Raw genomic sequence first — 22,205 nt, 5'->3', positions numbered from 1 at the left:
TTTTTGCATCAATTATGCGGATAATGGAGAAAGAGAGGAAATATTTGAAAGCGCAATTACATTTTTTCCACAGAGAGATTGTTAACTATATAATAAATGTTAGAAGTGTAGAACAATTAATGATTTTATCTTATCAGTGTATAAATAATTTAGGTAATATTTGTTCATTGATTCTCTTTCTTTCTATTTGATATTAACATGTAACAAATAAATTATTTATGTTATAGATAACTTCTGCTTGACACAGACTTATATTGTATGTTAGAATCGCAATTAATTATAATTTGCAAATATATAATATAAGTAATTTTGTGAAATAATACGCTATTTAATAAGATTATACATGCAATTTTTGTAGAAGCATTTTAACTTAATGAATTTACAATCTGCAACAGCGTTCTCGAAATAAAACTGCGATTTTATCTCGCATTACTTTCATTTGCATTTGTTTTATTTACAGTAAGTAGTTATAGTTAATCTTTTCCTCTTAAATAATACAAGTAACTAGATTAATAATTTAATTAAATTTTTCATGTCAGAAATATTTAATCAATCGTCCTTTTTAATGTTGCCGAGATAAAAATATGTATTTCATACGCAATAAAGTAAAAAAAATTGTCAAAAATTGTATAAACTAATAATTTACAGAGTCAACAAAAATATAAATTAACAAATAATTTTATTTCAGTAATTCCTGCTTAATTCTAATTCTTTTGAAAATATGTATACTACTTATATTAGATATATGGTATATACGCTCGGTTTTGCTTTTTCGTTTGAATATTTATAATAGTTGCAAAAAAAACGTTACATACATGCGTAAATACGATTCCCTGTAATAAAACAATTCAATGAAAAATATTGAAAACTGTGGATATTTACGCATTGCAAAAATTTTTCTATATAAAATAAATCTTTACAAATGCGCATAGAATTGCACATGTATGACTGCTTGAAACATGAAACACATTATAAATAATTAAAATTATACGGCTTAATTTTTCACGCGCGCGCGGATTTATTATAATTCTTTGTATGTATGTGATTTAATTAATATTCTATGCACGTATATATTTATCGCGTCGAGCGGTCCAAATGCTATTTATTATTAAAGCAACAGGATAAAGCAACAGGATTAAAAAGGTAGCATTAATAGCTGTCTCACAGTATTTAATTTTGATCAATGCGCCATTTAACTCGATCACTAGAATGGCCAAGCTAAACCGCACAATACTTAACACGTTCAACCGAAGCTCTACGGAAACCACACTCGAAGCTGAATCGACCGCTGCTTTGTTATTTTCACGACTAACACCAGCAGTATTAAAAGCGCGAACGACCTCCAGCCCGAGTTGAACTTTCGTGGGAATTCCCGAGAGGAGTCGCGTGCGCACACATTACAGCTATTTTCATGAATATCATTTTAACTTCATAATTATTCCCAAAATTTGATAGATTATATCTTTCAATTGTTGATTTTATTGCAGAAAAAAACAAAAATTAATTACTAATTTTAATTATTTTTTAAATTTTTGTCTTTCGTAATTTCTTTTTTATTCATTTATAGACAATCTATAATTCACAATTGATACATATTATTAAATTATAAAGTATTCAAAAATTTAAATATTTCATATACAACTAGTGATAGATAAAAAGGCCAACTTATCGAGCAATTATTAGAATTGTTCTGTCAAATAAAATTTATTCCATGTATAAACTAAACATAAAACATTATGTGAAAGCTCTAAACATTCTATACTTAAACTTAAGCGAAAATTACAATTATTATAAAATAAACGTTTCAACCGCACGCGGTCTTCCTCAGTATTATATTACAGTAATTATCTCGCATATTAACGATGAAACTTTTCGAGATTTGATTAAAATCAAAGATCATATCGAGGCGAACATTTGTTGGATATGACGGATTGAAACACGCTTTAACTGCTCATAAATTCTCGACTCTTATTGAAGAACTAACATTAATTTTCAATATTATGTGGAATTTTTGTATGATTTTGTATTTTTTAATAATTACTGTAATATAATACTGAGGAAGACCGTGTGCGGTTGAAACGTTTATTTTATAATAATTGTAATTTTCGCTTAAGTTTGAGTATAGAATGTTTGTAGCTTTCACATAATGTTTTATGTTTAGTTTATACATGGAATAAATTTTATTTGACAGAACAACTCTAATAATTGCTCGATAAGTTGGCCTTTTTATCTATCACTAGTTGTATTTTCAATATACGAGCGAAACTTTGTATCAATTGATTTTTAAATATTTCATAATATACTATATATATTAACAAAATGTTACTTTTTAATGTAATTGAATGCATTTTGGATTTTTTTAAACATATCCATTAGAATATTCGACGAAATCGAAAGTTCAAAGATTCAATTTGATTAGTGACGACGAGATATACCGTGAACCGTGATTCGTCGACACATTCGATCGCATAAGATATCCAAGCCTCGGGAAAACGTGAAGCAAAATTTGATAGATTAACTTTCAATGTGGATTCGATTGCAGAAAAAAAACAAAAATTAACTAATTTTAATTATTCTTTTAATCACATTTTATTCTCTTACTATTTCTTTTTATTTCTTTCATTATTTCTTATAATTTCTTTTTCATTCATTTTAGACAATCCATAATTCACAATTGATACATATTAACTAAATGTAACTTTTCATGTAATTGAATGCATCTTGAATTTCTTTTTCCAATCACAGAAAAAACAGTATCCTTGAGAGAATGCAAATATGCTTTGATTCAAGTATATTTTATCCTTATAATAGCACCAAATATAAATAATTTTGGATAAAGGATAATTTATCCTTAAAACAAAGTGCAAAATATTCTTGGTTGAAGCTGAAATTTACTTATAAATATTGCAAGGACAAGTGACAAGTGTGCATCGGATATAAGCGGTACTTTCAAATATATATAATAATTCTTAGTTCAAATGTGACTAAGTTTGTTTTTACCATATGCGATTTTTAAAACAAGAATATATCTTAAAGATAAAATATACTTTACACAAACTTATTTATTAATAAGGCAAATGAAAATTTGTGATTACAAAGAGCATTCTATGCTTAAATCAATCAAATAGCGTTCAAGAATAAAAATATACTTGAATCAAGGATTCCTTTTTTTTCTATGCACATTTTATTCTTTTACTATTTCTTTTTATTTCACTTTTTATTTCTTTCATTATTTCTCATAATTTCTTTTTCATTCATTTTAAACAATCTATAATTCACAATTGATACATATTACCAAAATATAACTTTTCATGTAATTGAATGCATCTTGAATTTCTTTTTCCAACATATACCCATTAGAAGAATATTCGACAAAATCGAAAAAAAAGTTCGAAGCGACTCGATTTGGTTAGCGACGACGAGATATACCGTGATTCGTCGACGCATTCGATCCCGGCGTGAGATATATACAAGCGGGAGTTCGGGAAGAACGTGAAGCAAAATTAATCTCCGGTGGTCAACGGAAACGCGCGGGAAGGCCCCGGTTTATAGAATTGGCTGTGCCGGCTGCAGCCGCAGCCGAGTGCAGAAAGGGCAGGGTCGAAAGGGCGCGAGAACGTCGAATGTCGCGCCGGAATGAAAATTGGTATAGACGTCGCTCACCTGCACACAGGCCCATATTGTATGACATCGCGAGATTCGGATGATTTATTACGTAATATCACGGCCGCGGGCGAAAGCCGGTCCGCTTTTTCTCCTCTATATCGCTTCGCGCCCCCATTCACCCTCTATATATATATATATATATATATATGTACGTGTATGCATTGTGTGTGTACATACAGGTATGTGTTTGCTTTCTATTCCTTGTGTGCTTGTGTTAAACTTTCCTCCTCTTTCTACCCTATCGTTTCGTACACGTTGCGCGCGAGATGTCGATTGAAAGTGTGACGTTAAAGAATCCATTGACGAGATTGAGAGATCGCTCGTATAACTCTGTCACGGTTATTTTCCGGAGAGGCTCTCCGATCGATTCACTTTCTCGCTCGGGAGATCTCCCGAGAGCGATATATTTTGTTTTCCTCGTATATAAGCATTGTGTGCAGGTGATCCCGAAAGAACACGTTATTCTCCGCCTAAAAATTCATTGCTTTTTTAAAAACTCATCTCTTGAAATTCCACGATAGTATTTCTCTTAAGGAGAAACATCAAGCCTAGATTACATCGAAAAGCGGAAAGCGGAAAAAATCGATAATTCAAAAATATTAGATATTGTTAGGTATATGTAATTTCCATATCTATCGTAGAAAATATTAAATACACATCCATTCACGTTACTTTCACAATCCATCGATCACCCAATATAATATTAATAGTTATTCCGTTTATATTCGCTACTTGATATTCTTTATTGCGGCTCGCCGATCTCGCGGGACGATTATCAGCTGCCAACGAACGTATAGTGCAAACGTTATTCCCCAATGATCGTGCAGTAATACGAAACGTGTGCAATCAGCCTGCAATAGGGGTGTACAGGGTTGCGAGCATCGGCGGCGATGAGATGTTGAGCGGTGGTTACGCCGACGAAAATCAAGAGCATTTTCCAATTTTCGTCTGGATATGACGTAAAGCCATCGCGGAATCAGAAATGCTCCCGTACGTGATGAGCGTTACCGATGATTCCGCCGCGAAGAGACCGCAAGCGGAATGATAACATCGCCAACGACTTATCTCTCTTTGCCTGCACTTTACGTCTCGCGATACTCGGAGATCCCAAGTAACACGTCTCCCTTAAATTTCTAATATTACGTAGCACATAAAGATGCTTCGGTTCTTTTTCCGTGAAGAATTCTCGTGGCGCAAAATATATCAAAGTAAAAAGTAACTTGATTATTTTTGATATTAATCGCACGCAGAGTTTAGTAGATGAAGAATCCTACCTGGATCCTAGTTTAGGATTGGTAACATTTTATGCGACGTTCTTCTCATTCATATTTCTTGATTGCGAGGAAATCTCCACTGACTCTTACGCACTTATATCACAAAAAGAGAAAGAAAAAGTGCTTTTTATCTCACCGATGAAAAATTTATTCGCCGGCCGCGTCATGCAAATGCGCGTCGCTGTACATCAAAAGGTTCGCTTTGCGTGACAGATGCGAAACATCGCATTCGAGTGGGGAATCGCACGGGGATCAAAGATTTTTCCTTCAATTTTGCTGAGTGGTACGAGTAATTTCACCGCGGAAAGTGAGCGCTGCCACTGCGGCAAATACTGCTACTCCAGAGTCGGGAGAAATGCCCTTTTTTTCGGGGGCAGCTTTCCCCAACAGAGAGAGAGAGAGAGAGAGAGAGAGGAAGTTAAACTGATTCCGTAACATTTCGAGTGCGCCACACCGCCCTTGCAACGTTGCTACATGATGCGATTTCAGACGTCAATCGGGTCAAAGGACGTCTAGGGATAACGTTCAAAGCTGGTCAAAAATTGGGACCAATGTAATCCCGTTTCCGTGACGAATGATGGAACGCGGACACGACTGATCGACAGGTTACACATCGATGCGAGCGAGTACCTACAATTGTGCAATCTCCAGAATAAAAAAAGCGAAAATGAGGTGTCAAGTATATATATATATATATATATATGAGAGAAGCAAGAAAATATTATATTTTTGGAAAACAATAAAAATTTATTCTGTATTTTTATTTCATTAGATTTATGCATACATCATAAACATAAATATTTGTTACAAAAAAGACGACATTAATTATACGAATAAAAATAATAAAGACGTAGGCCACCAAAGCAATTGTCGATTTTTTAAATTGTGCACTAAAAGATGTGGTTGCTACAAATGTATGTAGGTATTTAATAGATATGCTTAACTACATATATCAATTAGATTTAGAAAATTTGATATTCATATACAAATTCTCTTTGAAGAAAAATATATGTATTACAACTAACTTATTACAACTATATACGTTACACAATAATGCAAGTTTTGTTTATTATACATTTTCTGTTATTGGTACCTATAAAATTAAATTATTAATAATATAATATTGGTAACATGTCTTAAATGAATTGGTTTATTATAATATAAATTATATATGTTTATAGCATATTCTATTATAATATATTTTATAATATTATATTAGATTAGTTGATTATATAATGTATATTATACATATATAAATTCACTGCATATTTATTTTACTTACAGTCTGCATTTCACACTCCTCCGTAAAATTAACATTATTTTGTCGACGAGGAATAGTTGTGATTCGGGTTCTAAACTTAAGAGGAAACTCAAATTCAGGAGTGAAGCCGGAACAGTTTATAAAAACGGTAAAATATTTTCTGTGCGAATTAAATATAAAAAAGTCGTTTTTATAGATATTATAAATTTCAATAATAGAATATATCTAAGAAAATGCTTATTTTAAAGAATGTGGACACAAAATCAAAAATTAAAATATATATGCAGCAGTTAGTAATTATTCCATATTCTAACATATATATGTGTATATATATATAAAATTTATACGGCGCATTTAACATATTTCTCAATTTTTATAATACTGTACAATATACTACAGTTTAAAAAATATTTTAAGAAGTCAAAAGAATTACAATTAATTTTGATATCTTTGAAAAAGTTAAAAAGGAACAAAAATTGTTTTTACCACAACATTAATAATAATTCTTTGTTACTTATTGCTTATATATATTTAAATTTAATTAATTGATTATAAAATTTAAGCATAAATATTTATAGAGAAATTGATTACCTGATCCAGTAAAGCAAACATAATATAAACACCAGAATAATTGACGTTAGCAAAATTGCTACCCAAGGATTTAATGTAGTCCAAACAAGAAGTATCCAATTCCAAAGAGCATCAATATCAAGTTGATATTGTATCGTCGTCTCTTTTATAGACTCCTCCGATTTATTTTGCATATTATCAAATATTGGATATACTGTATTTAAAGTACTGTTAGACAATGGTAAGTGCGTTACGGTATCTAAAAAATAATTTCAATTAGTAATTGATTGTACATTTTTATCGTTAATATTTATTTTGTTAAATATATATTAAAAATCGTCAAAATTAATTAACACTTCCTTAGATAAGAACTTACTATTGATAAATTATTTTTGTCATAAAACTCACATAATATTAATAAAGTTACTAATAATATTAAAATATTAAAAATGTATCAACAATTAATTTACGTATTTTCTGACAATAAAAAAGTGTGTATGTATTATATTCATAGTCATAAGTTTCGAGAATATTTTTAACTTTATAATTATATTTTTTATTTTTTTTTATTAGTACTGTAAAGAAAAAGGAGAAATTTTAATAAAATTTTCATAGATACAAATATTATGTTCCACATCCTAAGTACTTATTATTATGAAAATAAAACAAGCGATTGTTTAAAACATTACGATATAAATTATTATCTTACTTGACATCAAAATTATAATAAAAATAATGATCTTTAGTGTTTGCGTCATAATGTATATTATGAAAACTTTTATAGCTTTTTTCTTGAAACAATTTAATAGGAAGAGATTGTAACTGTCTTTATTCAATCAGTCATTAACATCGTATCAATTGCCTGAAATCAATAATCATTTTTAATATCAGAATCATAGGATTTAACACAAAATGATAAATAAAATAAGTTTTTTTTAATGATTAATCAGATCAACTTGAGAGGGATGCATGATAAAACGAAAAAAACAAAAATTAACAAAAAATAATCAAATTCAAAGATATTAAAAAAGGAAATAAAATACAATTTGCGCGCGAGTTAATATCACATAGTAATATTCAGTATCCGCAGCGTGTTTTCATAAATTATGGATATTCATCATAATTAAGAGAATTAAAATCGTAATAGTAAAAATTGTATCTGTGAGAATTATATAACTAAAAATATTAGTAATGATACAAGCAAACTATGAGGTTGTACGCAAAAGAGAGCAAGATAGTCATATCTGTGATATCGTTGTACAAAATTATAACAAAAGAAATTTGAATATCGCACACGATCTACTTACTGAGTATTTACTTTTAAATATTTTACGTGAAATTCTCAAGTAAATCAACAATTTTTTAGAATAAAATTAACGCAAACTAATATTTTTAATATATATATCACGCAAATCAAAATGATGATTATACTCTTAAAAAATTGTGTCATCGATGTTATTATGTATATACGCTTACTTGAAATTATTAACGTACAAAAAATAATGTAGCGTACCGTAAAATATCACGGAGCTTAAAATATGATATGTATGTCTGATATTACTATATAAATGATAATTAATGCCAATAAGTTTAAAAAAGAGCATAGCTGCTTAGTAAATTTTTCTGATCACAATGAAATGCCAAGAAGACACGCAACTAACATAGGATATCTACATAAAAGACCTACTTCGATACATAAAATTAATAACTTTAATTAATAAATATAATATGTTATTTGTTGATCTTACTAAATTGAGATTTGTTGTCTCTATGTCCTCTGTGCCCGCATGACATATTATGACTAACGACTCATAGAAGAATCTATAGGAGATATTATTGACCTATATATTATCCTGTTCGCATAAGTTTTATAATATTGTCGGTGCAAAACAAATTGTTTATTCTTATAAGCTCGTGAGTTATATCTTTCTCAGCAGTAATCCCCAAATAAATTTAACGACTTTTGTAATACGAGTTTTTAATTTATTTGAAATATTCGTCAGATTTACACTTAGAATATAAAATTCCTGCATTATTTATTATATTGTATATAATATATTAAAAATATATGTTAATTATTAATTATTATTTTATCAAATTATAATTATATTGTGTAGACATATTTTATTTAATTAAAAATAACAAAACATGCAAATGCGATAACTTCTAATAATTCTAGTTTTTAATGATCAATTAAACTCTTAATCACAACTATCTATTAAAATATGATCTCAGGAATCTGCTATTACCCAATTATTTGCAAATTTTAGAACACTGTATTATCAAATACAGTGTTATTTTTTATAAAAAAAAAACTAGAAGTTTTAATGCACAAATTAATCGCTGAAAAAAACACTTTTTTTAGAAAATTCAACATTTACAAAATATGCATTTATATAAATTTGTACATAAATTTTTATATCTATTTATTATTTTATATATAATACACATTATATAAAAATTTAGATTTTAAATTTATTATCTAATGTATATTTAAATTATAAAAATTTATTACATGTTTATATATTATACATATTTATGTAAGTTCTAGATTTTTAGATATCATATTATTATGTTTTATTATGTAACGATATTTGTATTATTATATACAACAATAATATACAAAATGCATTACATTTTTAATAACACTAATTTACATTTTCTAATAATATTAAATTAACTTTCATTAATCTTGCTAGTAAAATATATGTATGATGTGTCTATATATTCATTATATATTTTTTATAAAATTTAAAAAATATAAAATGTTAAAAATTTTATATAAAGCAGTTAAAAGAAAGCAAAACAAAAAAATCGTATTTTTAATAAAACTTTAAAACTTTATGTTGTAAAGTTATAAGCTAAAAAAATTATTAATAATACATTAATAATTAATAATTAATAATTAATAATTAGTAATTATTAATAATGTTACTAGCAAAGTTTATTTTTTAAAATACGACTTAAAATGAATTAATGTTACAATGTAATCTTTAACCGTCATTGCACCATAAATGTTTGTCAAAGATTATTTCAGCTTACACAATTGAACAATTTATAATGGAGAACAAGATATGCAGGCATTTTCTAAAATTTACGACTTACTTAGAACTAAAGATCAAAATTATAAAATATTAATTATGCTTAAATAATCTTAAAATTGTTAATTGTATATATATCTTAAAAATTATAATTGTATACTTATAGAATTATTATCAATCCTTAAATCAGTTTTTTTACAATAATATCAATGCAAAATTTCAAATTAAACATCCTCTATTGAAGCCTGCAAAATTAAATGGTAATAATATTAATTTATACATATAATTAATAAAAAATATAAAAAATTCATTTGTATAAAATTAATTATTGTATTTATGTCGATTAAAACGCACTATGAAGATAGATGGATATACATAAATATTTGAGTAAAAGAAAAAGATGAAGATATTTTTAAAATTTGATACAAAAGCTTGTTGCATATATTATATTAAATATAAATTTATATATATAATATATGTTTATGGGAGTGTGTATTTTATTCTTTTTTCTTCAAAATAGTTTTTCTTTTAAATATGTATAAAGAATATATGAACATTTAACAAATTGCGCGTATATATGTGTAAAATATTCAACAATGTCCCACGCTTACACACACACACACACACACATAGTGTGTCTCAGAACAACCGTAATTCCATCAAATAAATATATATTTTTATATGTATAACTTAGTATCTAGTATATATGTTTTACTTACATCGTTTGTGTTATATATAGTGTATGACTCTGCTCGATAAGTGGCAACGTAATCAGGCGCACGGTTTGAATTATTATTATCAGCGTTTAAATAGATAGGAATACGACAACACCAAAAGAAAAAATTGATAATATAATAGCAATGTCGTTTTAGTAATTGTCCATCCCAAATCTTACATCTAAAAATCGTTTCCAATAATGAAAACATTTATGATTAATTAAGCAACATTTTCTACATAAATAATATTAGTTACATGTTGCAATAATTCACACTCACACACACACACACATATACAGGGTGAGGAAAAAGTATGGAAATCCTGAAAAATCTCGAAAAATATAAGTTTTACAGAAAAGTGTTTCCAATAAAAGTTGTAGGATTTAAAAAGATCTATTTACAAATCTTATCAGTTTGATCTTGGTGTCAAAATAAGATTATCTTGAATTTCTTAAATAAAGCCACTATATATTTTTTTATATAAATCAATTTCTCGTAATATTTTGCATAAAAAGTTATAAGAATAGGACGGCCAAAAAGTGAATAATTTACGAAATATTTATTACTTTAATTTGGCCTAATTTTACATAAACTATAAAATATCCCGTAAAGTATTCACCTTTCAATAATCCTACCTTAATATTATTATGCACAAAATGATCATGAGAAAAATCAATTAATATAAAAAAAATATATAGTTTTTTTAAAAAAAAATATGTAACTGCTAACAATTTACATACTTTTTCTTGAAAATAACTACATCTTTTCTTTAGATTAATTAATTCCTCTAATTATTTTGTTAAAAGTACTGAGGTAAGATCATCGAAAATATTTTATAATTTATTTCATAATTTATGTAAGATTATGTCAGATTTTAAAATCTCGTAAAGTACTCATTTTTTCGCTACTCTATCCTTATAACATTTTATACCGAATATCATGAGGAATCAATTTATGTAAAAAAAAATAAAGTAGCTCCATTTAAAAAATTAAAAATAATTCTAATTTTACCAGCATCACCCAAATCAAACTAAGCTCAGTAAATAGAGCTTTTTAAACTCTATAAACAAATTTTGTCTGAAATATTTCTTCGACAATGCGTAATTTTCGTAAAGTTAAATGGTTTCTCAATACTTTTTATACCCTATATAAAACTACTTAAATAAATTAATTGAATATAAACTGATACACATAATTATTGTCAAAACTGACTTACTTATGAACTAAAATTATATAAAATACGTATGCTAAAGGAAGCATTATAGAAAGTAATTTTAAGGCCATCTTAAATGCACTATATATAAGAGCCCAATCCAATATGTCATTATTATAATACTGTTTTTCAAAATGTGCGTTTTCTATCGTATTCGTATTATTTATCGATTTATTATCATAAATGTTTATTTCTTCGTTAACGACTGCATGGTTATCAATATTTAACATTGATGAGTTTTTAGGTTTTGTTACAATACCTGAAAAAATAATACCAATTAATCTAATTGATGACTTTTAGAAAAGTAAATTAACTTTGCTATACAAAAGTATTAATAAGTAGTACATTGTAAGTTACAAAATATTCTATTAATAAAAAAATCTATTATATTAGTGAATTAATTTTGTTATAGAAATTAATTATAAATAAATCAACTTATATTGTAAGTAAAAATACATTATTAATAAATTTCTATGTACTGTTCCTAACGTTCTGTTCTTAGCAATAAAAATAGGCATATATTATTATATTCTATATAAAAATAGTATTTAATTAGGCTCACACATTCTTGCTACAATGTTTGTAATTAATGTTAAAACAAAAATAGAAATTCAAACCAAAAACAGAGACATAAACATTATTTTTCACATTATAAGTATACATATATGAATACAAAAATATACATATACACACACACATATATATATATATATATATTGTATATATATACAATATATGTATACACATAATATACAACAAAATTAGCAAAGTGATCATCTATAGAAAATTATGATATAAATTATTATCTTACTTAGAATAAAAACCACAAAAATAATAGTGTAAATAAATGTTCGTATCATAAAATGCATTGTGAAAACTCTTTTCTTGACAAAATCTAACTAGAAGAAATTACAACCTTCTTCATCTAAATAGTCATCTCGCGATATGACACCAGTTTCCTGAAATCTGTAACAAAATTATTTTGAATACTGAAATTATAATGTACGACATTATACTTTTTAATAACGCAGCTCTTAACAAAAGATAGAAAGATTAAATATTATAACGATTTATGTTTTTATAAGAAATAAAATTATTATATAATAAAACAAATATAAAAATAAAATAATAAATTATAATAAATAACAAAAAAGACAAAATAAAAGTTAGTTTAAGCTTACATATATTGTGTGCTAATATGAAATATCGATGATAAATTTTTATTGCCGCGGGTATTCAGTACAGATGTTCGTACTTTCACTAAATATTTGAAACTAAATAATAATATAAATGAGATTACAAAGAAAAAAGCTTGAGATATTTATATTTGCTATTTAGCAAGGTTATATAAACAAAAAGAATTTTCGTACAGTATATAATCACAACATTTATTTCACTCGAAATTATAAATCAATATTTAATAGCAAAATTAATTTGAAAAAGAAATTTTATAATATGTAATACAAAAAATAGAATTTTCTATTAATATTACATAAATACATTTGTATTATACTAATTATTAGAATAAAACAATAAATAAATCAACAATACAATATAAAAGCAATGTTAAAATATGGTGATAGAAACTTTACATAAATAATTGTATTTTAATCTATAAAAAGTAAATATATCTAATTTAAATTGATTAATTTGAAAAAACATACTTTTTAATAAATTTTTAGAAGTTAATATTAAAGTATTTTTTATATGTAATATTTATATATTATACATTTATATATTATACATTATATTATATATTATACATTTATATATATATATATATATATATACATATTTATATAATAGTACAATGATATATGTACTTTAACATACATATATACTATATTTTAAAAAATTAAAATTTCAGTTCTTCTATGTTTCTAAAAATTATTTTTTTTATTAATTATATTTATATATTATTTATTTTATTTATTTATGTATCTTGTATTAGTTTTTGAAGCTACAATTATCTGACAAAAAGAATATTTTAATTTTTAAATTATTTTGTAATAAATTTACAAAAAAATTAAAATTTTATTTAAAAAAATAAATAATAAAATAATAATTCAAATCAACAAAACAAAAAAATAAAATCTGCCATAGAAACAATCACTAAAATTTTTTATACTACTTTTTTGGTTGCAAAACCAGAAAAATATTTTAATCAATATAACTTAAATCTATTCGAAACTGATTAAATTAGATTCATAATTACAGGATTTATATCAGGATTGTCATTATATATATTTTATACGTTATATATACATTTAAAAAATTACTATACACATAAATCTAAACTATAATACTTATTATCTACTCGATGAAGAATATCATATTGGGGCTTGAGAGATGAATCAATTTCAAGAATATCATCCAACCAGTTTGTTAAAGTTGGGCAAAGGCTTCTAATAAACTTCCTGTTATGATGAAAATATAACATAAGTCATTTTTTACATTATGAGAACATTTAAATAAATGAGACGTGATTATTAAAATTGTTAATATTAATAATTATTTCACTTTGCGATAAAAGCAACATAACATGAAATATATTGTATATTATATTTATCTTAATTTTTCCTATAATTTGCACGATAAAAAATACATATTACATTTAAAAAACTGAAATCTTAATTAAAAAGCAATAATGTAACGACATCAATGACTTAATGTTGATACTATCTTTCAATTGCAAATTGATAAATTTAACTATACAATTATATATTTCATAGTTTATTTTTTTTATACAAAAATTAAAAATATAAATATTTTTTTATAGTAACAATAATTTAATCTAAATCAAATAAATGTTATTAAATTTATAATTTCTATCTAATTTTGAATTTGTTTGCTTTTAAATACACAATTATACATATACTATTATTATTTTATTCTTTAATAACAAAATTAATAGAGAATAAAGATATGAAATGTAAAAATTTTTTTAATTACTTTGTTCTGTATTTTTCTTCATTGAAGTTGACTATAAATTATTTGTATATGTAAATTTGTATTTAATTATAAAATTTTGTAAGCATAAATAGAAAAGGGAATCAATTACCTAAAGTGAGTATAACGTAACATTATTATCATAAATAGAAGTCCTATTAAAAAAAAATTGCTAATAAAACGCTCCCGACAAAATATCTGAAATATATAATAAAACATCGTGATATCTCTTATATTATTTTCTAATTTAACATTCTGAATTTTTTCTTCTACACTGTATTCTATATTTGTATTACTCATTGATAATGGTACTATAGGCCTCATCGCAGCATCTGAAAACATAATAATTGATAATCGATTAATCATACATGTCTACCATTAATAAATTATAATTTTATTAAGTCTATTAATAAGTTAAAAGTTTATTATCAAAATTTATTGTAAGTAAATTAAAATAACTATATTAAACATTTTTTATTAATTATTTATTTTTAATTTTAGTAATAAATTTATAAATAATAAATTAGCTTTTCAATAAAAGATTATTATTGATAAATAAAATTTATAAACATATTTTATTTTTAAAAAATTTTATTTTACAATATTATTATCATTCTTTTATTACTTTCTAATTAAAATTGAAAAAATAACAATTTCGGAAAAAACAAACAATTTATATGACAAATGCATGATTTATTTTAACGCGCATTTTACACATAAATATATGTATAATTAAATGAAAGAAAATGCATAAGTTTAATATATTGCATTTGGAATATGAATTAATCTTACCTGAGATTAAAACTATGAGAATGATCCATAATATTTGAACTATAATATGCATAATAAAAATCTGTATATATTGTGCGTATGTTTAGCTTTCTCAAAAAATTAGACAAGACACTAGGTAGCAGTTTGTGTCAGCCAACAGTTGTTTATCAATATTGCGTTATCGTGTCAAGTGTCAATTACCTAAGAATAAAAACAATAATTTCGTGTATTAAATGTCACATATTATGTTCTGATTTTAGATACCTTACTTAACTTTTTCGCAAATAAATCGACAATCTAATAATAAAATCAAACACAAGATTTTTCTCTTAACTATATTTACTATATAAATATATTTCTGAAAATTACGTATAAATCAAAGCAATCATTATATTTCATAACTAATTTCATAATCGATTTTGATGTTCGCCAAGTTATTAACACATTAAAATATAACGTAAAAAAGTAACAGAAAATCTTACAACAACAAAAAACTTCGCATAATATATTATACATAATAATTTACAATTTATACATAAACAAGTGCATGCTAAAATAGAGCGTTGAAAGTAAAGACAATTTTACGGCAATTCGATATAGATTATTATAACATTCTTAATATGCGAGTTTATTAAACTTATAATTACAAAAAATAATAGTGTTTGCAAAGATAATATATTAATAAAAATTAATTTGATTAATTTCATTATACAGCAAGTGACATACAATACTAATCACAGTATTAATCAACTGATTCGACATAAAAAAATAATAACTTTATAATATTAATTTGTGAATCTTACCAAAATCGTGCAATCTCTCTTTCTCTCTCTCTAAATCGTTATATGCGTACACGAATATATAATAATAGAATAATAATCAATACATAAACTCATACGAAAAACATACGAGATACTTTCAATTTGTCGACTAATCGACTCGCAATCCAATCGCTGACTAAATCTTATTGACTGTAAGCACGAAATTGTGTGTCCTTAAATGTTTGTTGTGTTATATGTTTTCCGTCAAAATATCTAATTTATAGATGTATAGAAATTTACTTTCCACCCATACTCTCCCTTTCTTTCTTGACATTCACTGACAACTCAATCCGACATTTCATAAATAATTACTAATTACTTATAAAATATAAAAGAAGCATATCCAGATTTTTACTCTTTTATTTTTAGATTTTTACTACTACTTTCATCGTAAAAGATAATAAAATTATCCTAAAGCTGATTTTCTCCGTTATATTTAAATCTAAAATCGATAATTTTTGCTTTGGATTGCTAAATTATTCCTTCAAATCAAATTAATCGCTAATCACAGAAAAGAAATGTTAAAATATACTCTGTCTTTTTTTTATAAAAATGTATATATACATATGTCAGTAAATTTTTAATATTCTACATTTGTTGAACGCGCGTATATGTGTGCTAATATGTATATGTTAATATGTATATTCTTAGCATTATATTCACATTAAGTGCTAAATATAATATTATTTGTTTTTTTTTTTCAGCATTTATAGTTAACTTTAAATGTATTATCTTAATTCTACGTTCAATTACCAGTATTTTTGCGCAATATGTGTATAACAAAATCTACAAATTACATGTTCGGATGTATACGCAAACAAAAAAAGATCATCTTTATTCCGTCAGCAATTGCAAATTGCATCGATTTACAATTTATTCATATTTTTGTCTGCTTGAAACTGTCTCTGCCGATTTTCGGAAAGAAAAAAATGGAGAATGCGTGCGAGATGCGTAATCGCCCTTGTAGAAATTTATCACTAGTAACGCTAATTAATCACTTATTTCTAGTACTTAAAATACTGATATACAGTAATTAAAGTACTAGAAATAAGTGATTAACAACTCAAAATAAATAGTAAATTGGCGTTACCAGTGATAAATTTCTATAAGGGCGGATGATGTGGTAAAGGTGGATGCGAAAAAGAAATTTCCCGTTGATGCCAAAAACAAGCGCCGATTGTGTTTTCTTTTTTCAAATTGTATGCGACGCGTCACTTCGCGATGCAAAAAAATGAGATATGTGCACCAAATGCTTGCACGATTATTCAATACGTTTCATTTTGACGGACGTTACGTGCATACATACATTCATATATATACATGACTACTTTGAATTAATAAAACGATACCCTACAAACGGCAGCAAAGACCGAAACCGCGCTGATGAAGTCTTTATATATTAATAATTTATTCCATTGGTTCTCTCACAAAGATAACGCGGAATTGCATAAAAATCGTTACCAGTCAACTTTATTTTTTTATATTTCAATTGAATTTATAACGCAGCATATCGAGCACGATTACTGTTCAAAGTATTCTTTCTACCGTTAAAAATACAGAACTTACCACTCTCTGAAAACACAGCATTGTAACGAGCTATAACAGAATTAATTACCTGAACGGTGAAATTGAAAGAACATCTGTATTCATACATCAAGTGTTGCATATCATAATAATTTTATTATTGATTAAAATCGCGTTCGATTAGTTCTTTAATTTCGCGCTTTTTCACATTTTGTAATCTCATCATTATATCATCATAATATTCTGTGTTTGTCAGTTTTTTTCAAACATTCATTAACGATCTTTTCTTATATTATGCAAGAAATAAGTTGATTATCACATTATTAAGATTGCTATATCATTAAAAAATTTTATATAAAGATTTTTCAATCTCTTTGGAAATTTATCTCATTTTTATATAAAAATATTAGCTAAAATTATATAAATAATAAATATCAACAATTTTTGTAATATCAACAATTTCTGTAATTTTGTATAAAATCAAAGCTCATAATAAAATGACAAGATTGCATTTTACGATTTAAGAAATTGTTAACATTGTTTGCATTAATAGACTTACACATTATTAAGATTGCTATGTCATTAAAGAAAATTATATGTATTTAGAAGAGCAAAGATTTTTTAATCTTTAGCAATGCATCTCATTTTTATATAAAAATATTAGCTAAAATTACATAAATAATAAATATCAACAATTTCTGTAATATCATGCACGCGATTTTGTATAAAATCAAAGCTCATAATAAAATGACAAGATTGCATTTTAAGAAATTGTTAACATTGTTTAATAGACTTACACATTATTAAGATTGCTATGTCATTAAAAAAAATTATATGTATAATATTTAGAGGAGCAAAGATATTTTTTAATCTGTAGAAATTTATCTCATTTTTATATAGAAATATTAGCTAAAATTACATAAATAATAAATATCAACAATTTTCGTAATATCATGCACGCGATTTTGTATAAAATCAAAGCTCATTATAATAAAATGACAAGATTGCATTTTAAGAAATTGTTAACATTGTTTGCATTAATAGACTTACACATTATTAAGATTGCTATGTCATTAAAAAAAATTATATTTATTTAGAAGAGCAAAGATATTTTTTAATCTGTAGAAATTTATCTCATTTTTTTCAACAATTTTCGTAATATCATGCACGCAATTTTGTATAAAATCAAAGCTCATAATAAAATGACAAGATTGCATTTTACGATTTAAGAAATTGTTAACATTGTTTAATAGACTTACACATTATTAAGATTGCTATGTCATTAAAAAAAATTATATGTATTTAGAAGAGCAAAGATATTTTTTAATCTGTAGAAATTTATCTCATTTTTATATAGAAATATTAGCTAAAATTACATAAATAATAAATATCAACAATTTTCGTAATATCATGCACGCAATTTGTATAAAATCAAAGCTCATAATAAAATGACAAGATTGCATTTTAAGAAGTTGTTAACATTGTTTGCATTAATAGAACTGAATTGCGTTTGGTGAAATGAACATTAAGGGGATTACAACTCATTTCAAGTTGCGTTACAACTAATCCATATCTACCATACACGCGCATCTTGCATTGATATAAAACGATCCTATTACTCGCCGTCGACGAGCAATCCGTTTTGCGAGAGAAAGCAACGTGTTGAAAGTTGTGCTTTCATGTTCAACGGAACGTCCGACGTAGCATTCGCGAGATTTATCGGATTTTAATAGGGCTCATGTCAGACTGCTCCTTCTGCTACGGAGCCGGAGTTCTCTCGCAAAGGACCAGTTCACCTTGCTCCTAATTTCGTTTGCCCTGGCCTGGGATTTTCAGGGTGCACGGTGACTTTAACCCGAGAATCCTTGAGATGCGCCGCGCTGTCCGTGATTTTTCCACGCCGAGAGAGCACTTATTCCGAATCTTCCTCTTTTCTGCCACCGGAACTTTCCCGAGCTTCCTTCCCTTCCTTTTTCTCTCTTCTCGAAAAGAAAAAGACAGAACGGCAGGATAAACTTTGCGCGCAACCGCGAGCTCTCGTCGGAGCAGAAGGCGAAAGAAGCTTCTTTTATATATACATATCTTTTGTATATAAGCTGTACGTGGATCGAATATCTTTATAACTGATCCTTCAGTCTATTAAGAATGATTAGACAATTTAATTTATTAGCAAAGAAGCTGTCGTGAAACGAAATATAAAAGGGATGACATAAAGAACAGCAATGTTTGAACACAGTTTCATTATATGTATAATCCGAATAAAAAAAAGTATCTTGATGATGATTATCCTTGAGATTAAAATTTCATCAAAATAAAGCTTCATTAAATCAAATAAATGCCACTTGAGAGTTATTAATGCCTAATATTTTTGATAAGAAGAAATACATCGTAAGATCTGTCTAAAAATATAAGAGAAGCTTGAAACACATTTCGTATGATTACTTCATTAGCACAAAAAATGTTAATTTTAACAGATACAGATCAACTTAAAAGAATAAAATAATCTCGCGTCGAGGAAGCTACCGTGAAATTAATAACAGTCAAGAATTACGTCAAACACGCTTATTCCGGCATAGAGAAGCTGTCCTTATTAGCAGAAGGCACTTAAATTACCCGGCACGTTCCTGAAAGTAAGTACGCCGCATATAAACCGATTACGGCGTAATACAGCCCGCCGCAGGGTGAATTATATTTCATTTATGCACGTTAGAATTAGCGACCATTAGTCAATGTTATATCTTAATTAGCACCCGTCTTCCGTTACCCCTTTCCCACCCCCTGATTATGCCGAGCTTAATTCGACAGTTCTTGCATAGCGGAAATATACGCGGAAGAGAAACGCGATAAATAACGAGAGGTTTGCATGCGATAATTTCCGTACTCTGTCGCAATTCACCGAAATGACCATCCTGCATTTTATTCGAATAATTTTAGCCCGCTCGATTTCGTTCTTTTCATTAGAATTGGCTCCATTTTCGTCGAAAAAATCTCCTGATAAACTGACATTTTCTGCATAAATTTTTTTATCCTTTTTTTATTATTATTTTTGTTTTATTTTTTGCTTTTTTATCTTATTCATCATTTTAGAACATTTTTTTTTTATTTATAATCTCTGGAAAAAAAATTTGCTCAGTTATTTGATACAAAAATACACCAGAATTTATATTTATAATTATATTTTTATAAACCGAGTTTTAATCTTCATTTGATATTCGCTCAGAAATAACATTATGATTGAAATTTGTATTCTTAAAACTAAAGTCATTCTTCAACTTTCAATGTTAGAGAGAGAGAGAAAGAGAGAGATTACTTATCCTTTTTTTTTAATAAAAATTGCGATAAGAACCAACTCGTACGAAATCTTTAAACGAGAACGTTTCTTTCGAAGTTTAAGATGTCGAGAAATCGTGAAATTACGAGCGTAATTATTTAAAGATTATGACGGGCGCGGGTACACGCCATTAATTCTTCCAATTTTCCTTCATTTCACTACAAGTTTCAAGTTACCTTCCTTTTTACGCTTCGCTTCTGCTTCGCCGCCACCATAGTTCTTGTGTCATCTGAAGACCGTTAATTGGCAAGATTAACAGCCAACGATGCGCCGTATAAAATAATGCCCGAGAAATCTATTCCGACACTATTTTCGTCCCTGTTTCAATCGATATCCAGAAAATAATTGTCCGCGGAAAATAACTGCAATTTAATGCAGCTATTTTCCGCTCTTTTTTCGTATTCCGGATAATGTCTTTAATTGTTTCGCTGTAGCTTAAAAATATTGCTTTCATGATTATATTTTGAAGGAGAAGTTAATTATGTGCTGAAGAGAATAATAAACGAAGTAATTAAGAACATAAAAATAGAAAAATGAAAGTAGATCAACTCGAAGTGAAAAAGATTAAATCAAATATGTCAGATTTATGTATTCGATTTCGCATTTGAACATTTTTAAGGAAAAATTAATTGACAAGCTCGATAGTTAAAAGTATAAGATTGAATTTTTATTGGGCCTTTTTCGAACACGAAAAGTGCTCGATAAAGGCCTAATATAAATTAAATCTTATTTAAGGAACAAATATCTCCAGAAATTTCATGTTAAAGTTTTTTTAAATAGAAAGACAGAAGATTTATTCTCACTTATTTATGCCTCCAAATTTGTTCCAATTTTATTATAACTTCAAACCTACTTATTCTAAAATAGAAAAATAATCGATAATCTTATAACTTAACAGAACATTGTGAGGAAAATAGAAAATATTTTATATGTGTATATTTTTACACACATATATATATATATATATATATATATATATATATAACATATGTATAATCGAAAAGTAAGTATATAGCAAACGTATTATTCTTTATGAAAACGTAGAAATAAGGATGAGCGCACTTTTTT

At 26.4% G+C, this 22,205-nt stretch overlaps 1 protein-coding gene and 2 long non-coding RNA genes across 3 annotated transcripts; all 3 read right to left on the bottom strand.

The window, feature by feature from the left end:
• Positions 1-5,766: 5,766 nt before the first annotated feature.
• On the bottom strand, positions 5,767-8,598 carry LOC114932455 (uncharacterized). The gene is made up of 5 exons (XM_029304707.2): positions 8,520-8,598; positions 7,481-7,633; positions 6,793-7,030; positions 6,223-6,361; positions 5,767-6,033 (listed from the first exon to the last, which is right to left on the bottom strand). Exons 2-5 carry the CDS (start codon positions 7,527-7,529, stop codon positions 6,010-6,012), a joined length of 450 nt encoding a protein of 149 aa, XP_029160540.1. The 5' UTR covers positions 7,530-7,633; positions 8,520-8,598; the 3' UTR covers positions 5,767-6,009.
• Positions 8,599-9,709: 1,111 nt separating this feature from the next.
• LOC114932324 (uncharacterized) lies at positions 9,710-13,000 on the bottom strand. The gene is made up of 5 exons (XR_003819881.2): positions 12,923-13,000; positions 12,553-12,707; positions 11,745-12,000; positions 10,532-10,709; positions 9,710-10,057 (listed from the first exon to the last, which is right to left on the bottom strand). It is a non-coding gene; the product is annotated as an uncharacterized LOC114932324 (long non-coding RNA).
• Positions 13,001-13,960: 960 nt separating this feature from the next.
• On the bottom strand, positions 13,961-16,441 carry LOC114932003 (uncharacterized). The gene is made up of 4 exons (XR_003819795.2): positions 16,265-16,441; positions 15,483-15,662; positions 14,803-15,022; positions 13,961-14,158 (listed from the first exon to the last, which is right to left on the bottom strand). It is a non-coding gene; the product is annotated as an uncharacterized LOC114932003 (long non-coding RNA).
• Positions 16,442-22,205: the final 5,764 nt, after the last annotated feature.

This window comes from Nylanderia fulva, unplaced genomic scaffold, assembly GCF_048542155.1.
Source record: "Nylanderia fulva isolate GAGA-0341 unplaced genomic scaffold, ASM4854215v1 Scaffold3, whole genome shotgun sequence".
Taxonomy (NCBI): domain Eukaryota; kingdom Metazoa; phylum Arthropoda; class Insecta; order Hymenoptera; family Formicidae; genus Nylanderia; species Nylanderia fulva.
Note: the sequence above shows the minus strand (reverse complement) of the source record. Positions and strands in the feature narration are given on the sequence as shown.